Raw genomic sequence first — 22,854 nt, forward strand, 5'->3', positions numbered from 1 at the left:
TTCTTCTTTCTGTCATGTATAAGGTTCTCTCTGCCTTGGGTTTTCTAATCATATGTACTTTTATAAATCTATTCAAATGATGTCGGCTCAACTATTGGCGCATTCTTATGCGATCGATTCTTATTTACTGATATTTTTTTCTTAATAAAATGTAAATCCACACACACACACGCACGATCCATTATTGTTATCTTTTACCTAAAAGAATAATTGCAAATTGGTCACTAATATAAGGCAAACATTTCGCATGGAACACAGAAACTGGCAAATTTGGACGCCATGAACCGAACCGTGTCATGACAATGACAGTTCATATGCTCTCTCTCTCTCTCTCACAAGTGTATTACTATTTTTATTTTGATTTTTCAAACTTTCTTGTTTCTTATTCATATTTGTATATCTTTTTATACAATAAAGAATCATCAATTTATTCCGTTTCCATAACCCCATTAACACATTATTCGAGAGAAATGGAATCAGCCAATCACTCTCATTTCCTCCATATATATCATTCTATCTACAAATATTCACTATAGTTTACTTTGTTCTTTTCCTCACCTAAACTAAAAGATCCACCTCGATCCTCTCTCCTCCGTTCTTTCCTCCGCCGCCGTCTCACAATCAACCACCGCCTCTAAAATGAGAGAAGATAATCCAAACTGGTTCCTTAGATGGGAAGAAGAGCTTCCTTCACCGGAAGAACTCATCCCTATCTCTCAAACCTTGATCACTCCTCATCTAGCTCTCGCTTTCCAAATCGGAAGCCCTAATCATCATCTCGGTTCGAAGAGAGCCACAGCTACTTATCACCACCACCAGAAGCTTCAACCATCCACCACTCCAACAACTCCAACTCTAACTCCTCAACCGATGATGATGAATTCTGATTTCGGCGGTGGCGATTCCACGGATCTTGGTTCAGGATCGATCGGAGGAGAGCCAGCAAGAACGCTGAAACGACCGCGCTTAGTATGGACGCCTCAGCTACACAAACGTTTCGTTGACGCTGTTGGACACTTAGGGATCAAGAACGCAGTTCCAAAGACGATAATGCAACTAATGAGCGTTGAAGGGTTGACTAGAGAGAACGTCGCGAGCCATCTTCAGAAATATCGTCTTTACCTTAGGAGAATGCAAGGCGGGAACGGTAGTGGAATCTCCGGTGGACACGTCATCGTCTCCGATTCAGCAACTGATCGTTTGTTTGCGAGCTCGCCGGTTCCGGCACATTTCTTGAACCATCATGAGTACTTGATGCCTCCATTAGAGCATCCGTATATGGGGAAGCATATGATCACTCAGCAAAACCAAGTGGTTCGTAATCTGAAGTATGAAGATTCCGAACATGGTAATGGAGATGGTGGTAGGAAGATTCTTAAGCTCTTCCCTGCGGGAAATTAATATATTTGAATTCTTAACTTCATTTTTAAGGAAGTAATAATGTTAAGGTATGTGGATTATCTTGTGTAATTTGCATTTTTCCTCAAACTTAATAAATGTATTGTTAGTGTATATCTTTTTTATTCTACACGAACGGTTTAACTTTTGTATGATGTTATCATTTGCATTCACTACAAGCCGAGTTAAATTATTATCTGTTGCAACTACGTACGTGATAAAGTTACGTCTATTTCCAAACGCTGGAGCGTAACACAGTAAAAAAAGAAAAGGCAAGGCAATGACACTAATCAAAAGGTTTCTGATTGTTCTATCTTAGACATACAAACTGTTTCAAAATTTTGGATTACACAAATCGTTAAGCCTTGACGAAAAAAGCAATTACCGGTTCTGCATGTAATCGAAGCTAAGGGGTTGCGGATGCGGATAGAACTGCCCCTGCAGAAACAACATTCGTTTTTAAACACTTATCAATCACTAATCTAAGTATGTACTCATATGTGTTATACAATCTACTTTTCATCACAAGTGTTTCATTGGGATCTAGATAAAGGAGTGACAAAAAGAGGCAAAAACTTGTTTACCTGTAAAGGTGCGTTTCTGAAGTGTTCATAAGAATGAGTATACATCACAGCTGCTGCATTTGGCCATTGCATGTACATAGCAGCATTCATCGAAGGCTGGTTTAAACCCGTGGTCACATAGGGGCTCATGACAGAGTGTTGACCCAAGTTGAGAGATGTAGGAGCACTTGTGTTTTGACTATACCCGCTATATCCCATATCATAACATGGCGCCCCTATATTCTGAATGTTGAAGTGTGGCAAGCAGAAATTTTGGTCTACTGGGAGGTTCCTAATGTACCTGTAAGCGCACGCACAAGGTTTTCAGTATACAAAAGAAAGCTTTAACGTTCTTTGTTATTCACAAGCAACTATCGTGGGTAATGGATGCTTTACGTACCTTTGATAGCTCCGGTCATAGTCAGGGTCATACCGGTCTTTCTCTCTGTCTCTGAGAACTGCAATACGAGATGCAGGAATGCTCTCCCTAGGGAAATGATTTTTCTCTGCCTCGAGGTTACCACTCTTCAACACTTGATTTTCATCATCTCTGATAGGACTACAATTCACCTTCCAAGGATTAGTTTCAGATGGAGAATCGTTACAATTAAGGTTAGCAAGACCGTTAAATATACGTTCTCGTGCCCTGTCATAGTCTTCTTTCCTCTCTTCAACACTTCTCGGAAGACCACCTTGCTTTCCCAAATCACCACCTTCCATTCCAGATCCTTTAGAAGGTCGGGTCTTTATAGCAACTTTCATGTGCTCAAACTTACCAGTTTCTGATTGTTTAGCTGGGATTTCAGATAGTCGAACAGCAGGAAACCTACTATCAGTTGATTTAGTCACGAGAATCCTGCTCATGTTACCATCTGCACCAACATCTCGAACTGATGTAACTAGTCCATAGTGGTTAGCAACGCGATGAGCTGCAAGACGGAGATATGATGTCGGGAAATACTGGAACTCGAATTGCTGCTCATCAGGGTTCTGCAAGAACTTCTGAACATCAAGTTCCATCCTCAAAACTGACATTACAAGAACAACAAATCGCTTAGAAAACAGTCAAGCAAAGAATAGTCCATGAGCTAGACACCAAGCATATAAAACTTTTAACTCTAAACAAATCTCACATCTTAAACTTAGAACATTACTATTGAAAAATCACTTTCCTAGTTATGGGATTTGCCATGTATCCCTCTGTAAAGTAAGCTTCCAACTTCAAAAACACTTTAGCCAAAAGATCTGAATTTGCAAAAAAATTCCTAGAAATTAACCTAGGCAATAAACAATCCTAATACCAATCGTTCTCCCCAAAATCCCTAATTACGATTCTAAGCTCAATTCTGTACAAGATTGTAACTTGAAGAAACTAGGGCATTGTAACAGGAATCGAAGACAAAACAAACAAAAGGGGCAAAGAGAGAGGAAGCTTACTGGTGAGACGATGTCGAGGATTCTGAAGAGCCTCAACCAAAAAAGGATCCACCGTGAATCCTTTCTCGGCCATAAGGGCACAGCCTGTTTCAGAGGTCAAGGCTGTGTCCATGAGAGATGGATTAGACAGACGATGATAAGTCCTTGCTTCCTCTAAAAGGTTGATTCTTTCTCTCTCTCGCGCAGCAAAAGAGAAGAAGAAGTCAATCAAGAGGAGGAAGAGGATGATTGAAATGGAAGCATTGAGGACGACGAGAGAGAGAAGAACAAAAAAGATGCAAAAAACTGAAAAAGCTTATCTCTCTCTCTCTCTCTCTCTCTCTCCCTCAAATCGAACGAGAGGGAAGAAGATAACTCTTATTTTATTCTTAAGATTTTATATAATTTTGTTTGTGTACCCAGAAAAAATCTTCAATGGGCCTAGTGGGCTTAGCATTGTTATATATATATTCTAGAAGGGTTTAGATTGCATTGTAAAGATACACACAGAAACGGGGCCCGAACTAATCCGAATTTATACAGAAGGTCCTCATAGTTTTATTAAATAAGCAATTATCACCAAAACTATTTGCAGTGTCGAAGCTTGAGGACTTGGAGACTTCAAACTCTTCATCTCCTCCTCATATCTGCTGATTTGATGCGAACCGTCTCAAGAATCCTGCAATATTCGAAGAAGAGAGACCATTGTTCTTTTTTCAAGATTCTTACAAGGACCTCTTCCAATGACCAAGTCAAACCCTCCATATTCGTACATAAGTCGCTCAATTGTTTTATTGTCTAGCTTTGAAACGTCAGTGAACTCTCTCAAGATACCCTTCTGATTCGTCTACGCCCAGTAGCTTCTCAAGGTGTTTCGATTTGCGTCTGAACTCTCCACAGACACAACTACGAAGATAAAAAAGAAGACTAGGAAATTTAAGCAGAGACGACACAGAGACCTCTGAATCAGAGCTAGAGGAAACAAATAGAAATTGTGTGTAAAAAATAGAAACTTTTTGAAGAAAATAAGAAGAGAGTCAAAGCTTTTTTACTAAAAATTACAAGAAAAAAGCCAATTTCTCATTCTCTCCTCACCGTTGAAGCTCATATTTTGGTTACTACTCAAAATTACCCTAATTTCATATATATTATGTAAAATTGATCTGATGATTCACCTTGTCTTGTTTTTTAAATAATAATAATTTTACCTTTTATCTACATTTATTGTTAATTTCATACTCAATTTTGTTTAAAAATCACAAAATGGATTTTATAGAAATTTGTGGTCACATTTATGAAATTTTCAATACCTTCGTGTTCTTTGAGAGAATTATGAAAAACTTTTGGGTGAAAAATTGTAATTGAAAAAGTTAAAGAGCCGTACAGAAAAATAAAATAAAAAATGGGGAGGATATACAAAAGAGAAGGCTTGTAAATATCTTGGTTAGTCGACTAATTACCCTATGTTTGGCTGAGAAGGCTTGTACATCATCAGATATGCCTCGTCTAATAGAGAGAATGAGAAGTTATGAACATCTCGATAGAACATCACCGTCTCTTCCAAACAGTGTACGCAACTTGGTTACTCTACTAAGAGCTGAAATTAGTGTTAATGGTGACCGTGACATATTTATTTTATGTTCTAAAAGTTTTGAAATATGTACGCATACAATTATTTGATGCTTGTTATTTCGAAGGTTCGAAGACATATGGAACTTGGTCAGGGTTAATGCCTAATGGCGATATGTAGAGGATGTTATAGAACACTGTTATTCCTCTGATGCTTTGTTATAGACATTCTCGAAGGGTTTAGATTGCATTGTGCTCCCACACCAGCTATCTCTCTCTCTCTCTTTATTTGCAAGCACCTCTCGAGAAAAGTGTGAGATCATATCATATGGTTTTTTTTGTTTTTCTTTCTTTCTTGTCTTACATGATTCTTGCGGTCCTCCAATCTTGTGAAAATGATTTGTCTCCTTCCTAATTTTGGCGGTGTCCTAATGTAGTATTTTCGTGATTTTGGTGAATCTACCTTGTGAAAAATGTGACTTATAAAGAATCCAAAAGACGTATACGTCTAAATATGTGGTTAGCTAGAATTGATAATACCTTGTAGCTAGCTTCCAAGCGGCTATCTATCCAACTCATTGTTTGAACCTGAACGCAAATCCCCATGTTTATTTATAACTAACGATCCGTGATTGCATTTTTGCATGCAATCCAAAAATTCAAACTAACGTGTAGATAATCGAAGTGAAAAAAAAAAATTAAAGTTCACAAATTATATTCTTTAACATAAAAAGTCTTAAACTGATACATAAGTTAAATATAAGTTTTAAACTGAGAACTCCGGCTACATATGTAGTGGCAAATCTCGATACTAAGAAATCGGTTGCTCATAGAGAATTAATAAACCAGACCAAAACATGACCTTACTATATATTGTATGATTTTTATGATGGCGTTATACTATAAGATTAGTAAGACCATCTCCATTATACATGATAAAGAGAACTCTTAATTAACATATAATTAAAAATATATCTATTAATATTGTAAGATAATATTAAGATTTTATAATTAAATTTATGTTACGACACTCACCAAAATTATGCAACGGAGATGCAAGAAAGAAAAAGCAATGCATCAAATGAATTGTTTCTTACCTTATAATAAAAAAAATGTTTACAATAGTCGAGCTAATAGTGTGTGTGTGAGGCTATGAGGTGAGAGCTCGAAGAAAATGGAGAATTCATCTCTTGTGCCTCTATACCAGAAATTCATTTCTGTATTATCCCCACTTATTCTCACTACCTCTTTTTTTAATGAAAGGACGAAACTATCCCTCTAACAATTTTTAAAGAATATTGAACATTCTAGTCGTACATACCCGACTTCTAGTTCTACCAGTTGTACCTCGCATAGTTGTACCATATATCCTCTAGTTGTACTAGTTGCACCCTAGTTGTACCAGTTGTACCCCGCATAGTGGGATTCAAACTCTGGGCGCGCGCACATGCACATGGAGCTCGCAACCACTGAGCTACTGTGTTTTTCGTTGAACAATTACTGATTTAATTATATTTAACCTAAAACAATTTTCATTAAGGATAATATTGTCCTTTTACCATTGAGGGAGTTTTGAGAAATTGTTTCGATAGAAATGGTGTTATAAGATTTTAGCTCGAAGAAAATGATGAGTGATGCAGAGGGGGGAGAGGAGACATGCGTGACGGGAAAGAGACTCAAAAACGACACACAGTTGGAAAGTGAAGCGATAAGATAGCCTACATAGCCTACATAGCATTATTATTATTTTTTGGGCTTTTTTTTTTATCAGAAGAGAGAAGTTTCGAGAGAGAGAGAGACGACAAATAACGAAAACCCTTCCTTCACTCCAAAACTAACACAAACGCAGTCAACGTGCTTTTAACATGTGGATTACCAAATCCCTCCCTCCCACTCTCTTCCTCTCGTGCTTTGTTTCACACTCGCCATTTATTTTATATCCACAACTTATCCAAAAAAAAAGGATTTATTTACGAGTATAAAATTTGTTAGTAAATTGCCGACCAAAAAAAGAATTTGTTAGTAAATTTATAAACCGATGAAGGTAAAGAGAGTACCATTGAGATTTTGTAAACAAAAACATATGTATCTATCTTTCTGCCTTTACATAATATTCTAAAATAAAATAATTAGGCAAGAATATTCTAGACTAAAAAAAACCAGATAATGTACAAAGGACCTACATATATTCTAGACTCCTAAAAATTGGATTGGATACATAATAAAGTCACGATCTCCTAAAAGTCAACTCCCACAAGTATTCACTACTAAATTAAGGTAATACTATAAAACTAGAACGTCGTGCACATGGTTTGGTAGCACCCACCTCAAGTGCCAAACCAAATGAAAGAACAAAGACAAATAGACAATGGTCGACATAATATGCATGTGTGGGTAGGAATTCAGAGCTCCTCTGTCGTCGTCTTTCAATCAATCTATAATTTGAATTTTTGTATGCACTCTAATCTAATTTGTTGAGTTAATGAAATGATTATACAAAAGTCAAAAAAAACAACAACTAACAAATAGCAAAACATGTAAATTAAGAATTACAAAAATACTTAATACTGTATGATAATTAGTATGCGCAATAAATTCTAAAACTTTATAGACTTGACTATATAAAGTTTAAACTTATTGTATAAATTGACTTCATACAATAAACTTTAAACAGTTTGACAAAAAAAAAAACAATAAACTTTAAACTAAAAAATAAAGAAAATAAATATACTATATAAAAACAATAAATAAAATAAAATCTGATTTTTATTTAATTTATTTCACCAGTCAAATCAACTATTTTTAGTCAATCATCTGATATTATTTCTGGATTAGAGACTTACTACTATAATTTTTTAAAAAATAATTAAAAAAGAAGAATCAAAATTAGGAAACATAACAAAAGCACATCATACAAGTTATTTAGGTACAGTTAGTACTAAAGTTATTCAAAATGAATCTCTGTAATTTATTTATTTATAGATTTGTTCTTTATTAATTAATAAAGGAAAGAGATTTGGATTTTACTTTTAGGTTCCCCATCATCACATCACTAGTGTATCATGTATGTTTAACGACCACGCGCCGTAGACGAAGAAGACGGAAGCAACCACACCTTCCTTCTTCCTCTCTTCCTCTCTCTCTTTGTCTTTAAACCCCTCGTCGTCTTTCTCCCGCATCACTCCATAACCCCTCTCTCTCTCCTTCTTCATCATCTCCTCAATTCGTAACCCTAAAAACTCAGATTAAACAAAATGGCGGAACCAATCACAGAGCAGCCTCCACCACCTGCTCCGGACCCTAATTCCACCCACCCACCTCCTTCCGATTTTGATTCCATCTCGATCCCTCCGTTCGATGATCATTTCGGCTCCGATCAGACTCCGATTGGTGAACTCATGTCCGATCTAGGTTTCCCCGACGGTGAATTCGAGCTCACTTTCGACGGTATGGACGATCTCTACTTCCCCGCTGAGAACGAGTCGTTTCTCATCCCTATCAATACCTCTACCCAAGAAGAACACTTCGGTGATTTCACCCCGGAGTCCGAAGCTTCTGGAATCTCCGGCGATTCTCTTCTCCCGAAAGATGATGCCGTTACAATTTCCGGTTGCTGTAACCGTGAATCGCCTAGGGATGATTCTGATGATCGATGCTCCGGTGCTGACCGTACCTTAGATCTACCGACTCCGTTGTCCTCTCAAGGCTCGGGTAATTGCGGTTCTGATGTCTCCGAAGCTACGAATGAATCGTCGCCTAAATCAGGTAACGTTGTCGTCGACCAGAAGGTTAAGGTGGAAGAAGCTGTGGTGGCTACTACTACGACGTCGTCTATTACCAAGAGGAAGAAAGAGATCGAAGAGGATTTGAGTGATGAGTCTAGGAACAGTAAGTATAGGAGATCAGGTGAGGATGCAGACGCAAGTGCTGTAACCGGAGAAGAAGATGAGAAGAAGAAAGCTAGACTCATGAGAAACCGTGAAAGCGCACAGCTTTCGAGACAGAGGAAGAAGCATTACGTTGAGGAGCTTGAAGAGAAGGTTAGGAATATGCATTCTACTATAACGGATTTGAATGGGAAGATATCTTATTTCATGGCTGAGAATGCTACTTTAAGGCAGCAATTGGGTGGGAATGGAATGTGTCCGCCGCATCATCCACCACCTCCGATGGGAATGTATCCACCTATGGCTCCAATGCCTTATCCATGGATGCCTTGTCCGCCTTATATGGTTAAGCAACAAGGGTCTCAAGTGCCTTTGATTCCTATTCCTAGGTTGAAACCACAGAATCCTCTTGGAACATCCAAGGCAAAGAAGTCGGAGAGTAAGAAGAGTGAAGCTAAGACCAAGAAGGTCGCCAGTATTAGTTTTTTGGGGCTTCTGTTTTGTCTATTTTTGTTTGGTGCATTGGCTCCAATTGTGAACGTTAATTATGGAGGAATTAGTGGTGCTTTTTATGGGAACTATAGGTCTAATTATATTACTGATCAGGTTTACAGTCAGCATAGGGATAGAGTTTTGGATGCATCTCGTAGTGGTGCTGGTACTGGGGTTTCTAATAGTAACAACGGGATACATTGCGGGAGAGATTCTGATCAAGGAACAAGGAAAAATATATCTGCAACAGATAGCTCTGTACCTCCTGGGAATGGTAGTGAGCCTCTAGTTGCATCACTCTTTGTTCCGAGGAATGACAAGCTTGTGAAGATAGATGGGAATTTGATTATTAATTCTATATTGGCGAGTGAGAAAGCCGTGGCTTCGAGAAAGGCTTCTGAATCAAATGAGAGGAACGCTGATTTGGTGATTCCGAAAGATTATTCCCCTGCACTGCCTTTACCTGACGTGGGAAGGACTGAGGAAATGGCTAAGCATCTCTATAGATCCAAGGCTGAAAAACAGAAAGCTCTATCCTCTGGATCTGCTGATACTCTGAAAGACCAATTCAAAACTAAAGCAGCCAACGGTGAAATGCAGCAATGGTTTCGTGAAGGTGTTGCAGGTAAATCACGGGTTTCTCATGTTACTTCCTGTTCCCTTGACTTGATTATGTATACTAGTCCTTACTATATCTTGACTTTTGACACAAGAACACTTTAATGAGGCTGAACCTTTAGCAATATATGGTCATGAGTAGATGCATCACACAATCTAGATTAGATATTAACTAGGAACATGTGACATTGTTACTCATATAGATTGAAAAGAGTAGATCTAGTGTTTATTTCTCTTCGCCCTTTTCTGCAGAAACTGGAGGCACAATAGTAGCTTGAAGTCTTACTGATACTTGGTTCACTATTTAACAACATCTTCCTTTCTGTTAAATGACTATATTGTAGGGCCCATGTTTAGTTCAGGGATGTGCACTGAAGTGTTTCAGTTTGATGTCTCCTCAACCTCTGGAGCCATCATTCCTGCAACTCCAGCAACCAACGTCTCTGCTGAACACGGTAAAAACACCACAGACACACACAAGAGAAAGAACAGAAGGATCCTTCGCGGTCTTCCCATTCCACTCCCAGGATCAGATTTTAACCTCACCAAAGAACACCAAAGAAACAGCAGTAGCAAAGAAATCAAGCCAGCCTCGTCGATGGTAGTATCTGTGCTTGTTGATCCAAGAGAAGGTGGTGATGGAGATATAGAAGGAATGATTGGGGGACCAAAATCACTGTCCCGAGTTTTTGTCGTCGTGCTTCTAGACAGTGCAAAGTATGTAACATACTCGTGTGTCCTACCTCGATCAGGAGCTCCTCATCTTGTGACCACTTAAAAAGACTTTTTGAGAGGATTGAAACATATTTCAGCAGGTCTTCTCTCTTCTTAGGCTTTTTGTATGTAAAAGAATAAACACCCTGCTCTTTGGTATCATCAAAGTAATATCCATAGCTATTTACCCGTTGTCCGTTTTTTTTGTTTGTTTCCAGATGTAGAATCCGAATGCTGTAACTTTTTTTTTTGTTACCTTTTATAAACTTATATAACCTTAGAAAGTTTTGCATTACAGATCAAACTTCACAATTACATTGCAAAAGTTGGTGTGTACAAACTCCATTAGCTGAAAACTTTACCGAGACAAAAGTGCCTCTTTACCTGAGTTTGACGGAGAGAGATTTGGATTAGTTCAGGTTCATGAACCTGAACTCACTTTTCAATTACTTTATTATTTGTCAGAAGAAAAAAAAGAAGTGATCATATATCTTTTAAAATGTAACAAGTAGGCCTATGAACACGTGAACTTCCCCCATTGCAAAACATAAAAAAAGCTTTAGCTCATTGGTTCCTTCTTCTTTCTTTATCACTGTACGCTTCGTTCCATCAAGTTCTCTCTTCATAACGCTCGGATCCGTTGGAGACGACGAACTTGAACTTTCTATCTTTTTATACTATAACTATTTTTTATCATTCGTTTGCCCAAAAGCTATGAGGCTCACACCACCACCACCACCAACAGCTCCGCCGCTATGAATCTTCCTCTTCCAGGTACATGATCGGATCTATCTATTTAGGAAGATTGATTTCACTGCTTTTGCTTTAGTAACGTTTTCATCTGATCGGAATCAAATTCATTTTGGTAGATTTATAAATTTCTAGATCGATTTCATTCCTGTAACTCTAGTCCAAATCTAGTCAGTCCATAAACGTAACTTGAGCTGATGATATCTTCAATTTTTTCTTTCTGTGAATATGTAATTGTTGGTTGACCAGGTCAACAACAGAGGTCAAAGCTGCAACAAAAATGGAATGTGATTGTTTTGAGACGAATGTGAATCAAGATTCTCTGTTAGTGAAGTACCAATACATCTCCGATGCCTTGATCGCTCTTGCATACTTCTCTATCCCACTCGAGCTTATATACTTCGTCCAGAAGTCTGCTTTCTTCCCTTACAAATGGGTGCTCATGCAGTTTGGAGCCTTCATCATTCTCTGTGGAGCTACACATTTCATCAACCTTTGGATGTTCTTCATGCACTCCAAAGCTGTTGCTATTGTCATGACTATTGCTAAAGTCTCCTGCGCTGTTGTGTCCTGTGCAACCGCGTTGATGTTGGTTCATATTATTCCTGATCTTCTTAGTGTCAAGAACCGGGAACTGTTTCTCAAGAAGAAAGCTGATGAGCTAGACAGAGAAATGGGTCTTATACTAACGCAAGAGGAGACTGGTAGGCATGTTAGGATGCTTACTCATGGGATTAGAAGAACGCTTGATAGACATACTATTCTTAGAACCACTCTCGTTGAGCTTGGTAAAACTCTTTGCCTCGAGGAATGTGCCTTGTGGATGCCTTCTCAGAGTGGTCTTTATTTGCAGCTTTCTCATACTTTGAGCCACAAAATACAAGTTGGAAGCAGTGTCCCTATAAATCTGCCTATTATTAATGAACTCTTCAATAGCGCTCAAGCGATGCATATACCTCATACTTGTCCTTTGGCTAAGATTGGGCCTCCTGTTGGGAGATATTCTCCTCCCGAGGTTGTTTCTGTCCGTGTACCTCTTTTACATCTCTCAAATTTCCAAGGCGGTGATTGGTCGGATCTCTCTGGCAAAGGTTACGCTATCATGGTCCTGATTCTCCCAACTGATGGTGCTAGGAAATGGAGAGACCATGAGTTAGAACTCGTAGAAAATGTTGCGGATCAGGTCCATCTCTTCACCTGTACATATGTTCGGTTGTGTGCCAAGTTGCATTACTAGCCTTTATTTTTTTTTGGTTTTGTCCCCTGACTCTCACTTCATTCAGGTGGCTGTGGCTCTCTCACACGCTGCAATTTTGGAGGAATCCATGCACGCTCGAGACCAGCTTATGGAGCAGAATTTTGCTTTAGACAAGGCTCGTCAAGAGGCAGAGATGGCAGTACATGCTCGAAATGATTTCCTAGCTGTCATGAACCACGAGATGAGGACACCAATGCATGCCATCATCTCTCTGTCCTCTCTCCTCCTTGAAACTGAGCTGTCTCCAGAACAGAGAGTTATGATCGAGACGATACTGAAAAGCAGCAATCTTGTGGCTACACTCATCAGCGACGTCCTGGATCTTTCAAGGTTGGAAGATGGGAGTTTACTCTTGGAAAATGAACCATTCAGTCTCCAAGCGATCTTTGAAGAGGTAACTATATCCCCCATATTGACCAGTGAAGTGCATTTATATGTCTTAAATAAAAATAACATGGGAACTTGGAATCTGCAGGTCATCTCTCTAATAAAGCCAATCGCATCGGTGAAGAAACTATCAACGAATCTGATTCTATCTGCAGACTTACCAACTTATGCTATTGGTGATGAGAAACGTCTATTGCAAACTATTCTCAACATCATGGGCAATGCTGTGAAATTCACCAAGGAAGGCTACATCTCCATAATAGCCTCTATCATGAAACCTGAGTCCTTACAAGAACTACCATCTCCAGAATTCTTTCCAGTTCTCAGTGACAGTCACTTCTACCTATGCGTGCAGGTTAGTCCTAATCTGCATATTATTAAAAACAAGAAACTTAAGCTTCTTAATGTGTCCTAAATGTAACAATCTTGGTGCAGGTGAAGGACACAGGGTGTGGAATTCACACGCAAGACATTCCTTTGCTCTTCACAAAATTTGTACAGCCTCGGACTGGAACTCAGAGGAACCATTCCGGTGGAGGACTCGGGCTAGCTCTCTGCAAACGGTAACAACCCAAAGTATATATAAGTTATTAAGCATATGGTATCACAAATAGCTAAGTTTTTGTTGATGGGTGTATCTGGTTAGGTTCGTGGGGCTAATGGGAGGATACATGTGGATAGAAAGCGAAGGCCTAGAGAAAGGCTGCACAGCTTCCTTCATCATCAGACTCGGTATCTGCAAAGGTCCAACCAGTAGCAGTGGTTCAATGGCGCTACATCTTGCAGCTAAATCACAAACCAGACCGTGGAACTGGTGATACATTACGTTGGAAGGACATCTTGTGACTTGTATCGAGGAGAGAGACTAGAGACTTTTTAATTACACAGGAGCAAGAGAGAAGAAAATACACGACCGGACGGTCTGATCTAACTTATTGGATTTTGTTGGATGGAATATGTAAAATAAAAATACTATATACGGGGAGAGGTACCTCATCTTTCCAGAAGATTTTATTGAACATTATTTTAGAGAATACGTTTCGGAACACTATTGATGAAATATATAAAGTCTATGATAAACTTACAACTCAAAGTTACTTTACCCATCACACTTCTCAAATACATAGCAAAAAGTCGATGTCAAGAAAAATGTCTTCTACAATAGAAATTGAAAACTCAAGGGGACAAAAGTGATCAGTTAGCTGATTCCATGGTTTGAGCCAAGGGGGCATCAGTGATAGCCATCTTCATGTCGGGAGGATATGAGCCGCTTCTACGTTCTTGAATCTCTCTGTATTCTTGGCAAATGGCACACAAGTGACAGAAGAAGTGTGTTACAAAATCCCCACATGGAGCCTCCTGCATCAAAGATTATTACATCAGTCAGAAACGCCGCACAGACCAAATAGAACCATATATGTCCATTTGAGTAATTCGTACCTGTAAATTATACTTGGTTCTTAATGACCTGCGGTATCCGCAAGCATAACATGATACAAAGCATCCTGGCAGACCGAGTAACAAACCATTTGTTGCAAAGCAGCAAATGGTGTTGACCAAAGCCCATGAAATGCAATGAGTTAAGCAGGGTCCTGCAAATGTTCCAGACCCCAAAAACTCTGCGTTTTTGCCAAAGATATAACATGGACAGAACAAACCTATACAACCTGTGCATCCAAAGACAAACCGTAGTAAGTTCTAATGTTGCTCTCAAAACAGTTGTCTAGATGATGATGATCTTCACCAAAAAAAAGAAAACATAATCATGTCCAAGGGAAGTAAGTAGCACAAGGAAGCTCAAGGAAATAAATAGTGGCACCAAACCTTCAACACCTAAACTAAAGTTTCTTTCCCAACCTATTCAAGAAATGCAAATGGTTATGCTTCTAAGTTCTAACCAAAAAGACCTCAGCAAGAACTATTAACTAGAGCCACAAACACATAGGCAGGCATATCTGACAGGTCAATTCAAAGAGGCACCTTTAAAAAAATTGGTTCCTCAAGTAAAATGAAGGGTTTGGAAGACAGAGAGTAAGCATACAGCTCTGCATATCGTCGAAGCAGGCGCATATACCAGATGACCATTGTCTCGGATCATCATCTTTTGAGCTTTCAGAAACAGCAATTTCCAGATTTGAAATAGTGGTCTTTACTTCAGACTCAGCATCAGAATCTGACTGTCTTAATGGAACATAAGGTGGTGGCACGTAATGGCCCGTCTCTTTCATCCTAATTCTGAAAGTTGTCACTCTCTTGAATCCAATTTCAAGAACTAACTCAAAGCCTAAAATTAGACACCAAGAAAGATATATGTAACAAAATTAACACTCTCGAATAGTTTTTGAAACGATTAGCGCAAAGAAGCAGAGAGACAAAGATGATCGGAAAGGAGAACAGCAGGAATCAGCGAAAGCGGAACAAGAGGTCTTACCTGAGCTCGACGAAGAGAGACTGGATTCGCATGACGAGGAAGAGAACTCAGATTTGCGAAAAAAAGAGCTTACTTTTTATTTCTAGAGAGATGGAGTGAATTGACCAGAGGCCACCAATTAATTAATAATCTGAAAAAAATATCTCAAGTGTTAATTAGTACTACTAATTACTTTACCTCTACTCCTTACGCATTAATAATAATTTAATGTTACTTTACAAAGAGAAATTTATTTATTAGTTGATGTTTCTTGATCCAAATTGTGCCAATCAATTCAGATTCAGACTACTGTAATAGTATGAAATTTAATTAATAATACTCTAACTATTGTTTAAAGTTTTCCACATTCTAGATTTTCAGATTATAGAATAGTAAAAACTAAAAAATAAAATCCAACAGTTTTGTTATTTAAAAATAAAAAATGTACTTTAAATTTACAGACTAAAAAAAAAATTAAATTATTGGTTTTCCAAATTTTAACTCTTTGGTCATGTGAATTTTTATGTTCTCTTCTCTATTTCAAATTAAAAATTATTGCTCTTTTTTTTCTTTTTTTCCATTAATCAAAAAACGCTTGTGGAATTTTGTTGTGGAAAATAATTCGAAAAATAGAATTCGAGGAGCCAAGCCAGCAAGGATCTGTTTTAGGAGAGAGAGAGGTTCCTTCGAGACTTGTTGTTAGCGAGCGAGCGGCTCACTCTACTTTGTCCTCCCACACACAAAAAAATAAAAAACCGTTAGGGTTTATCTTAGCCACCGCCTTGCTCTCGACGGAGGCGTACGGCGAAGCACGGTTTATTCGACCTATTATCTTCACCGGCGTTTTATCAGCTCAGATTTCGTTCCCCGAATTCGCGAAAAAAGCCGACTTAAGCTGAATAGGAATTTTAGGTATCCTAATTTTTTTACGAGAGAGAAATGGCGGAGGTGTCGATGGGAAGCAGCAGTAGCAGCACGGATCTGTCTCCTGAGGAAGAGCGTGTTTTCATTAGAGACATTGCTATTGCTGCTGAGGCTAACAGCAAAGAAGGCGATACCTTTTATCTCATCACTCAGAGGTATGTCAAAGCTTTGATTTTGATTTCGCTCGCCTATTGTCACCTGTAGCTTTGTTGTTTATGTTGAGTTTATCAAATTCCCTAAGAGTTATATCTATCTCTTCGCCATTTTTTGACTTTGCTTTCCTTAGTTAGGGTTTAGGGATTGGGTTCTTTTTATCAGTTGCTGAGAGTAGTTTTAAGCATTTCGGAACGAACGTTTTCCGAATAACTGTCTTTTATGGTTACATAAAGCAATGGGGCTCGATCTGATACAATAAAGATAGAGAGGATTTGATTTTTCTCTTATGGTGTTTATAATTCTGCTTGAGTGTCATCTTTGAGAACAATTTCTCTGTTGTTACTTTTTTTCTGTCCAGATGGTGGCAAGAATGGATTGAGTATGTTAATCAAGACCAACCATGCAACACAAATGATGGGTCTTCACTTTCAGAGCATTGCGACTCTGCTGGCTCAAGTACTCTAAAGAAGCCTTCTAGGATTGATAACTCTGATTTGATCTATGATTCTTCACTGGAGGACACTAGTAATACAAGTGAGATCATTGAAACACTTCAGGAAGGTCGCGACTATGTTTTGCTCCCTCAAGAAGTGTGGAACCAATTGCGTTCATGGTGAGTTTTTAAGGGTAGCACAATGGAACATTTATGAATCTCTTTATCTTGTGTGGGCTACATTATTTTTATATCTATTCAAGTGCGTTCGACTTTCTTGCTTATCTTAGGTATGTTGGGTCAAGTTTAGATCATGTACCTCTAGTGTCTGTACCTCTACCAAGCTCATTTTGTATGCATCTGGTGTTTTTTAGTTGCTTATGCTTAATATGAAACTTATAACGCAATTCCTTGGGTTTCTTATTTACTACATCACTGTATTATGGCTTTTTCTCACTTCAAGTTATGATGGATTGTTGCTTCTGTTTTACAAGGTATGGGGGTGGTCCAACTTTGGCGCGGAGAGTCATTAGCTCAGGTCTCTCTCAAACAGAGTTGGCTGTGGAGGTTTACCCTTTACGTCTTCAGCTACGTCTGATGCCCAAAAGTGACCACAGTGCCATAAGAATAAGTAAAAAGGTACATCCTCTTTTCAGTTCTTTTTCTTCATGGTCCTTTACTTTAAAATCTGAACTCATTTACTCTGCTACCTCGTTGTACTGTTAAAACTTTGTTGTGCAGGAAACTATCAGAGAGCTCCATCGAAGAGCCTGTGAAATTTTTGACCTCAACTTAGAGCATGTAAAGACTAATATCCCTATGTTATCAAACATCCGTTTAAATGATACTGTTTATATTCTTTTCTTTCCCTTTCTCTTTCTTACATGGGCAATTTCCATCGTATAGGTACGTATTTGGGATTACTATGGCCACCAAAAATGTAATTTGATGAATGACTTAGATAAGACACTGGACGATGCCAACCTACAAATGGATCAGGATGTGAGTTCAGTTCTTTTTTTTTTTTTTTTCCCTTAAAGTGTTATCAGTAATATGCTACTTGAACTTCTGTCATAGTTTTCTGACATTGTTTCTGGTTATGTCAAGTTTGTTGTATATCTTTTTGGCCAATTGCTGCGAGAACAGAATGGATAATGCATTACAGTTCTCCAGTACTAAGTTAGCTGGAGTTCTTATTGCTATTAGGTTTTGGCTTTTGCAAATTTTGACGTCGAGGGCAACATTTGAAATTGAATTGATTATGCTTCAGTCCAATTGTTTAGTTAGCCTAAGCTTAAGATTTATATGCTCTCTAATGTTTATCTTGTTCGGTATCCTTACTGACTCATTTAGTCTCCCACTCATTTTAAAAAACAGATTTTGGTGGAGGTGGTTGACATCAATGGTACATTGTCAAGTGCTCTCATTCGATCTGCCCAAGAGAATGGATTGGTGGATGAAGACTCTACTTCTATTCTCATTGAGCCTTCTAAATCAAGCTTGGCAGCTGCAGGGGGGTTCTCTTCAAGCAGGAACGCATTCAGAAGTGTTAGTTTAGAAGTTTCACAATCTTTTGATAGCACATACAGTAGCACTGGTGTCACCACAAGGGGATCCACAGCTGGCTTGACAGGGCTGCTAAATCTCGGGAATACTTGTTTCATGAATAGTGCTATACAGTGTCTTGTCCATACACCTGAGTTTGCTAGTTACTTTCAAGAAGACTATCATCAAGAAATAAATTGGCAAAATCCTCTTGGCATGGTTGTAAGTTCCTTGCTACTCATAAATCTGATGGATACATAAGTGTGTGCGTAGGTTTAAGTACATAGGTATGCTTAGAGCCTTCGACTTCATTTGTGTTTCCCGGTTGCAGTACTGCATGCTTGGGGGTATGCTTTAGTCCCAAACATTCTTGATAGGCTACACCTTTAATAATGTTGGAATATATAAGATATTATATATCACTAAAAGTTGTAGGTTATATCTCCAAACAATATTTCATCATCAGTTGGTTAGGGTAGTATTACTTGGTAGGTAATCAGTGACATTTTCTTGTGTAGATCACGAGCATTGTTTCTCTCTGAACATATGAGTTGTTGATTTCAGATCAATACTTGACTGCATTTGAATCATTGTGCACAGGGAGAGTTAGCTACTGCATTTGGTGACTTACTCAGGAAGTTATGGGCTCCTGGGCGCACACCAATTGCACCCCGTCCTTTCAAAGCAAAACTTGCTCGGTTTGCTCCTCAATTTAGTGGGTACAATCAACATGATTCACAGGTTTGCCAGCCTAACCAGATATTTCTGTTACGCTGTATTTGCACTGTAGCTCAAGGAATTAAGGCTCTCGTATTGCAGGAGCTTTTAGCGTTTCTGCTGGATGGTCTTCACGAGGATCTAAATCGTGTTAAGCACAAGCCCTATATAAATTCTCGAGACGCAGATGGGCGCCCTGATGAAGAAGTTGCTGATGAGTTTTGGGCTAATCATATTGCTCGTAATGACTCAATAATTGTTGATGTTTGTCAGGTCAGATGCATATCTTTTAGAAAATTCTTTTCGGTTTATCAACTCATCTCTATGATATTGGGCATTAAAACTGATACTAGTATTATGGATTAGGCTTGCATTTGGTTTGACTCTATAACGTCCTGGTAATCTGTTGTATGGTCACTCAAATAATAGACACGAGTTACTGAAATTCCAGTCCCTCCTAATTTTTAGGGGCTCCGTATAAAGTAAGTTATATCAAAAGAGTTAGATTGTCCTAGTAAAAAATACTTTGCAACTTTTTACAGAGACGCAGTGTTCTAAATGGGTACATCACTTGTCTCTCTGTGCATATTGAACTTAGTATTGAGACTTTATGCAAATCTCGGTTGTCTGAGTGCTAATACCATCCATCATATATCAGCTTTTCTATTAGGCATTTACTCTATTTTGTAACTGATATTCAGCTTGTGTTCAGACCCAGGGTACATAGTTGGTTTTGTTTTGGTTTCAATTTCTTAGCAATGTGGGAAACTCATTCTCCTACTGTGTCTCACCTCACAGGGGCAATATAAGTCAACACTGGTTTGTCCAATATGCAACAAGGTTTCCGTAACATTTGATCCTTTCATGTACCTGTCTTTGCCGCTTCAGTTCAACACAACACGGGCGATAACAGTCACAGTTTTTTCTTGTGATAAAACTGCCTTACCTTCCACAATCACCGTCAATGTTTCAAAGCAGGGACGTTGCAGAGACTTGATACAGGCACTAACAAGTGCTTGTTCCTTGAAGCAAACTGAAGAGCTGAAGCTTGCAGAGGTTTGTGGCTTCAAGTTTTTTTTTAGTAAGATGTTGGTCTTTTGGCTTTGGCTTAACTGAGTTTAATATGTTTTTCGCAGATCCGGAATAATTTTATCCATAGATTATTTGAAGACCCTCTAACTCCATTGTCCAGTATCAAAGACGATGATCACCTTGCTGCATACAAACTATCAAAATCTTCAGAGAATACGACTTTGCTTAGACTAGTCCTCCGCCGTAGAGATCAGTAAGTTATATATCTCAATCTATTTTGTATGAACTAATTCTTGGATTACTTTGGGATAATAACGTTCCGCTTTTATAATCAATATCTTTTGGTTTACTTTCTTACAACTTCAAAACTCTATATTCTTTGTGGCCTCACCACTTCTTCAGCCTTTGATTTCTGACTAATTTTTGAATGTTTGATGAATGCTGATCTGAGGAAGGTTATATTTTATCATCTGTTTGTTCTCTTCTTTATCATCTTATTGTACCATGTTTCAGGAAAGCTGGGGAACGTGAAAGTACAGTACAGTTGAAACCCTGTGGAACGCCTCTTCTCTCATCAGCTTCACGTGGAGATACGCTCACCAAAGGAAAAATCCACTGCATCGTCCAGAATATGCTTTCACCTTTTCGGAGGGAAGAATCTGTGGGCAAAAGAGGAAGTTCTGATTCTAGCATCCCTGAGAGAAGGTCGGCTCGATTTAATAACTGTGAGGAAGAAGATAAAGTTGGTGGACTGAAAAAGGCCAAGAAAAGTAATTCCTCCGAATTGGGTGCTTCCAAGTTATCCCTGCAACTCATTGATGAAAACAATAAAACAATTAATCTGCCAGACGATGAAGCAGAAGCTATTAAATTACCATCATCAGCTTCGGTGACTATATATTTGGATTGGGCACCAGAACTCTCAGGTATGTATGATATCACTTGCCTCGAGAGTTTGCCTGAAGTACTCAAATACGGACCTGCTACGAAGAAGGCTCGTTCAGAACCTCTTTCTTTATATGCATGTTTGGAAGCGTTTCTACGCGAAGAGCCTTTGGTGCCTGACGAAATGTGGTAAGCTGTCTTTTCTCCTTTTACTTCCTTCCTGTGGGCTGTGGTAGATTCATTTTTGCTGTACACATTACTAAAAGATGATGAATGATGTTGAGAAATTGCTAGTGTCTATTACGGATCGAAGCTGAACACACTATATTCGTGCAGTAGATTTTAGACACTACCTTCTACTTAGTTGCTAAACTAATCAATGGTATCATTTTTTCTTTCTTTCTGTGTAGGTTCTGTCCACAATGCAATGAAAGAAGGCAGGCAAGCAAAAAGCTTGATCTGTGGAGGCTTCCTGAGGTCTTAGTCATACATCTAAAGAGATTCTCATACAGCAGATCCATGAAGCATAAGTTGGAAACATTTGTTAACTTTCCTATTCATGACTTAGATTTAACAAAGTATGTAGCCAACAAAAACCTATCTCAACCACAACTATATGAGCTCTATGCCTTGACCAACCATTATGGTGGTATGGGAAGCGGACACTACACTGCACATATCAAGGTCAGCTCGAACAACTTAACTTTTTCAATCTGTTTCCACTTCTGAGTTTCTTACTTCTTGTTTAATTATCGAATATGGTCTGCAGCTTTTGGACGACAATAGGTGGTATAACTTCGATGACAGCCATATATCACATATAAACGAAGATGATGTGAAGTCAGGTGCTGCGTATGTGCTCTTCTACAGGAGGAAGTCTGATGCAGGCGGAAAAATGAAATAGTAGTCTACACAAAACGACAATCTCCGAGGTAACAAATACCAGTTTTGTTCTAAAAGTCTTTTTGGCTTAAAACAAGCTTAGTTAGATCTCTGAAACGTAGTGTGGAATTCTGTTTTTTTTTGGCATCTTGCAGGTTTCAGTAGTAATAATCTCTACGCACCAGTCGGCAACTTGGAATCCATGAGAGTAACAGTTAGGTTTAGATCTATTGTAAATTAGTGGAAGTTGGGTTCTGAATAGTTTAATTAACAGGTATGAATCTAGTCTCTCCTTCTCTCTCAGTTTCTGTATAGATGTATGTGGCATAATATCAGTACTGTTATTGTCACTGATACTTAATCTTCAGACTCAGTGTATTTACCAAATATGTAGGACAGGTTTTTTTAAATTAAGACAGATTTCGTTTGTGATCTATTTTAAATTCTAGCTATACAGATTTATGACAGGTTCAGCAATTAAAATTTTGAGTTCGCTAAGATTACTTACCAGAAGAATTTTAATATTAAAATTTGCATTCAGTAATTAATTGTAAATGGATGGTCAAGATCGATTAGAGAGAAGGCATCTCCTGAGGAGTTGTATTTCTTCGTCAGAAAAGGAGTCCAAAATCAATTCTGATAAGATTTACACACATACACACACACAAAACATTATCAAACCACCATTGCGATAATATTATTTAATAGAATAATAGGATTCATTTTGAATAATATTTCCAGGCAAATTAAAATCTATTATTATGTGGATTCTAGCCTGGAAAACAAACAAGGAGCTGAACTACGTTTTACTAGAATGT

General features: G+C 38.4%; 6 protein-coding genes across 6 annotated transcripts; 4 read left to right on the forward strand and 2 right to left on the reverse strand.

The window, feature by feature from the left end:
- Window positions 1-639: 639 nt before the first annotated feature.
- Window positions 640-1,553, forward strand: LOC104785297 (transcription factor MYBC1). Its single transcript, XM_010510481.3, has one exon. The coding sequence runs from the start codon at window positions 640-642 to the stop codon at window positions 1,399-1,401; it is 762 nt and encodes a 253-aa protein (XP_010508783.1). The 3' UTR covers window positions 1,402-1,553.
- Window positions 1,554-1,662: 109 nt separating this feature from the next.
- Window positions 1,663-3,792, reverse strand: LOC104785299 (uncharacterized). Its single transcript, XM_010510482.3, has 4 exons — window positions 3,399-3,792; window positions 2,362-2,989; window positions 1,983-2,262; window positions 1,663-1,836 (listed from the first exon to the last, which is right to left on the reverse strand). The coding sequence occupies exons 1-4, from the start codon at window positions 3,508-3,510 to the stop codon at window positions 1,780-1,782; spliced, it is 1,077 nt and encodes a 358-aa protein (XP_010508784.2). The 5' UTR covers window positions 3,511-3,792; the 3' UTR covers window positions 1,663-1,779.
- A 4,140-nt stretch (window positions 3,793-7,932) lies between these two features.
- Window positions 7,933-10,941, forward strand: LOC104785300 (bZIP transcription factor 17). The gene is made up of 2 exons (XM_010510483.3): window positions 7,933-9,950; window positions 10,288-10,941. Exons 1-2 carry the CDS (start codon window positions 8,201-8,203, stop codon window positions 10,719-10,721), a joined length of 2,184 nt encoding a protein of 727 aa, XP_010508785.2. The 5' UTR covers window positions 7,933-8,200; the 3' UTR covers window positions 10,722-10,941.
- A 14-nt stretch (window positions 10,942-10,955) lies between these two features.
- Window positions 10,956-14,145, forward strand: LOC104785302 (ethylene response sensor 1). Its single transcript, XM_010510486.3, has 6 exons — window positions 10,956-11,431; window positions 11,657-12,590; window positions 12,691-13,059; window positions 13,141-13,407; window positions 13,488-13,615; window positions 13,699-14,145. The coding sequence occupies exons 2-6, from the start codon at window positions 11,688-11,690 to the stop codon at window positions 13,868-13,870; spliced, it is 1,839 nt and encodes a 612-aa protein (XP_010508788.1). The 5' UTR covers window positions 10,956-11,431; window positions 11,657-11,687; the 3' UTR covers window positions 13,871-14,145.
- On the reverse strand, window positions 14,051-15,614 carry LOC104785301 (protein PLANT CADMIUM RESISTANCE 10). The gene is made up of 4 exons (XM_010510484.3): window positions 15,484-15,614; window positions 15,094-15,336; window positions 14,493-14,719; window positions 14,051-14,411 (listed from the first exon to the last, which is right to left on the reverse strand). The coding sequence occupies exons 2-4, from the start codon at window positions 15,278-15,280 to the stop codon at window positions 14,247-14,249; spliced, it is 579 nt and encodes a 192-aa protein (XP_010508786.1). The 5' UTR covers window positions 15,281-15,336; window positions 15,484-15,614; the 3' UTR covers window positions 14,051-14,246.
- A 307-nt stretch (window positions 15,615-15,921) lies between these two features.
- LOC104785303 (ubiquitin carboxyl-terminal hydrolase 5) lies at window positions 15,922-22,472 on the forward strand. The gene is made up of 14 exons (XM_010510487.3): window positions 15,922-16,541; window positions 16,901-17,155; window positions 17,470-17,614; window positions 17,717-17,776; window positions 17,882-17,977; window positions 18,353-18,742; window positions 19,121-19,261; window positions 19,340-19,510; window positions 20,036-20,293; window positions 20,374-20,522; window positions 20,783-21,343; window positions 21,565-21,838; window positions 21,924-22,086; window positions 22,192-22,472. The coding sequence occupies exons 1-13, from the start codon at window positions 16,402-16,404 to the stop codon at window positions 22,056-22,058; spliced, it is 2,775 nt and encodes a 924-aa protein (XP_010508789.2). The 5' UTR covers window positions 15,922-16,401; the 3' UTR covers window positions 22,059-22,086; window positions 22,192-22,472.
- The last annotated feature ends 382 nt before the right edge of the window (window positions 22,473-22,854 follow it).

This window comes from Camelina sativa, chromosome 5 (assembly GCF_030686135.1).
Source record: "Camelina sativa cultivar CO46 ecotype springtype chromosome 5, ASM3068613v1".
NCBI classification, from domain to species: domain Eukaryota; kingdom Viridiplantae; phylum Streptophyta; class Magnoliopsida; order Brassicales; family Brassicaceae; genus Camelina; species Camelina sativa.

Excerpts from the sequence above, each read along its gene's own strand:
- LOC104785297 (XM_010510481.3), top strand. The coding sequence starts at position 640 with ATGAGAGAAGATAATCCAAACTGGTTCCTTAGATGGGAAGAAGAGCTT.
- LOC104785299 (XM_010510482.3), bottom strand. The coding sequence starts at position 3,510 with ATGGACACAGCCTTGACCTCTGAAACAGGCTGTGCCCTTATGGCCGAG. Across the intron at positions 2,990-3,398 it reads TCCTCGACATCGTCTCACCA|TTTTGAGGATGGAACTTGAT; the intron begins GTAAGCTTCCTC and ends TTGTAATGTCAG. Across the intron at positions 2,263-2,361 it reads TATGACCGGAGCTATCAAAG|GTACATTAGGAACCTCCCAG; the intron begins GTACGTAAAGCA and ends GTGCGCTTACAG.
- LOC104785300 (XM_010510483.3), top strand. The coding sequence starts at position 8,201 with ATGGCGGAACCAATCACAGAGCAGCCTCCACCACCTGCTCCGGACCCT. Across the intron at positions 9,951-10,287 it reads GTTTCGTGAAGGTGTTGCAG|GGCCCATGTTTAGTTCAGGG; the intron begins GTAAATCACGGG and ends ACTATATTGTAG.
- LOC104785302 (XM_010510486.3), top strand. The coding sequence starts at position 11,688 with ATGGAATGTGATTGTTTTGAGACGAATGTGAATCAAGATTCTCTGTTA. Across the intron at positions 12,591-12,690 it reads TAGAAAATGTTGCGGATCAG|GTGGCTGTGGCTCTCTCACA; the intron begins GTCCATCTCTTC and ends CACTTCATTCAG. Across the intron at positions 13,060-13,140 it reads TCCAAGCGATCTTTGAAGAG|GTCATCTCTCTAATAAAGCC; the intron begins GTAACTATATCC and ends TGGAATCTGCAG.
- LOC104785301 (XM_010510484.3), bottom strand. The coding sequence starts at position 15,280 with ATGAAAGAGACGGGCCATTACGTGCCACCACCTTATGTTCCATTAAGA. Across the intron at positions 14,720-15,093 it reads CTTCGACGATATGCAGAGCT|GTTGTATAGGTTTGTTCTGT; the intron begins GTATGCTTACTC and ends TTGGATGCACAG. Across the intron at positions 14,412-14,492 it reads GAACCAAGTATAATTTACAG|GAGGCTCCATGTGGGGATTT; the intron begins GTACGAATTACT and ends TCTTTGATGCAG.
- LOC104785303 (XM_010510487.3), top strand. The coding sequence starts at position 16,402 with ATGGCGGAGGTGTCGATGGGAAGCAGCAGTAGCAGCACGGATCTGTCT. Across the intron at positions 16,542-16,900 it reads TTTTATCTCATCACTCAGAG|ATGGTGGCAAGAATGGATTG; the intron begins GTATGTCAAAGC and ends TTTTCTGTCCAG. Across the intron at positions 21,839-21,923 it reads ACTACACTGCACATATCAAG|CTTTTGGACGACAATAGGTG; the intron begins GTCAGCTCGAAC and ends TATGGTCTGCAG.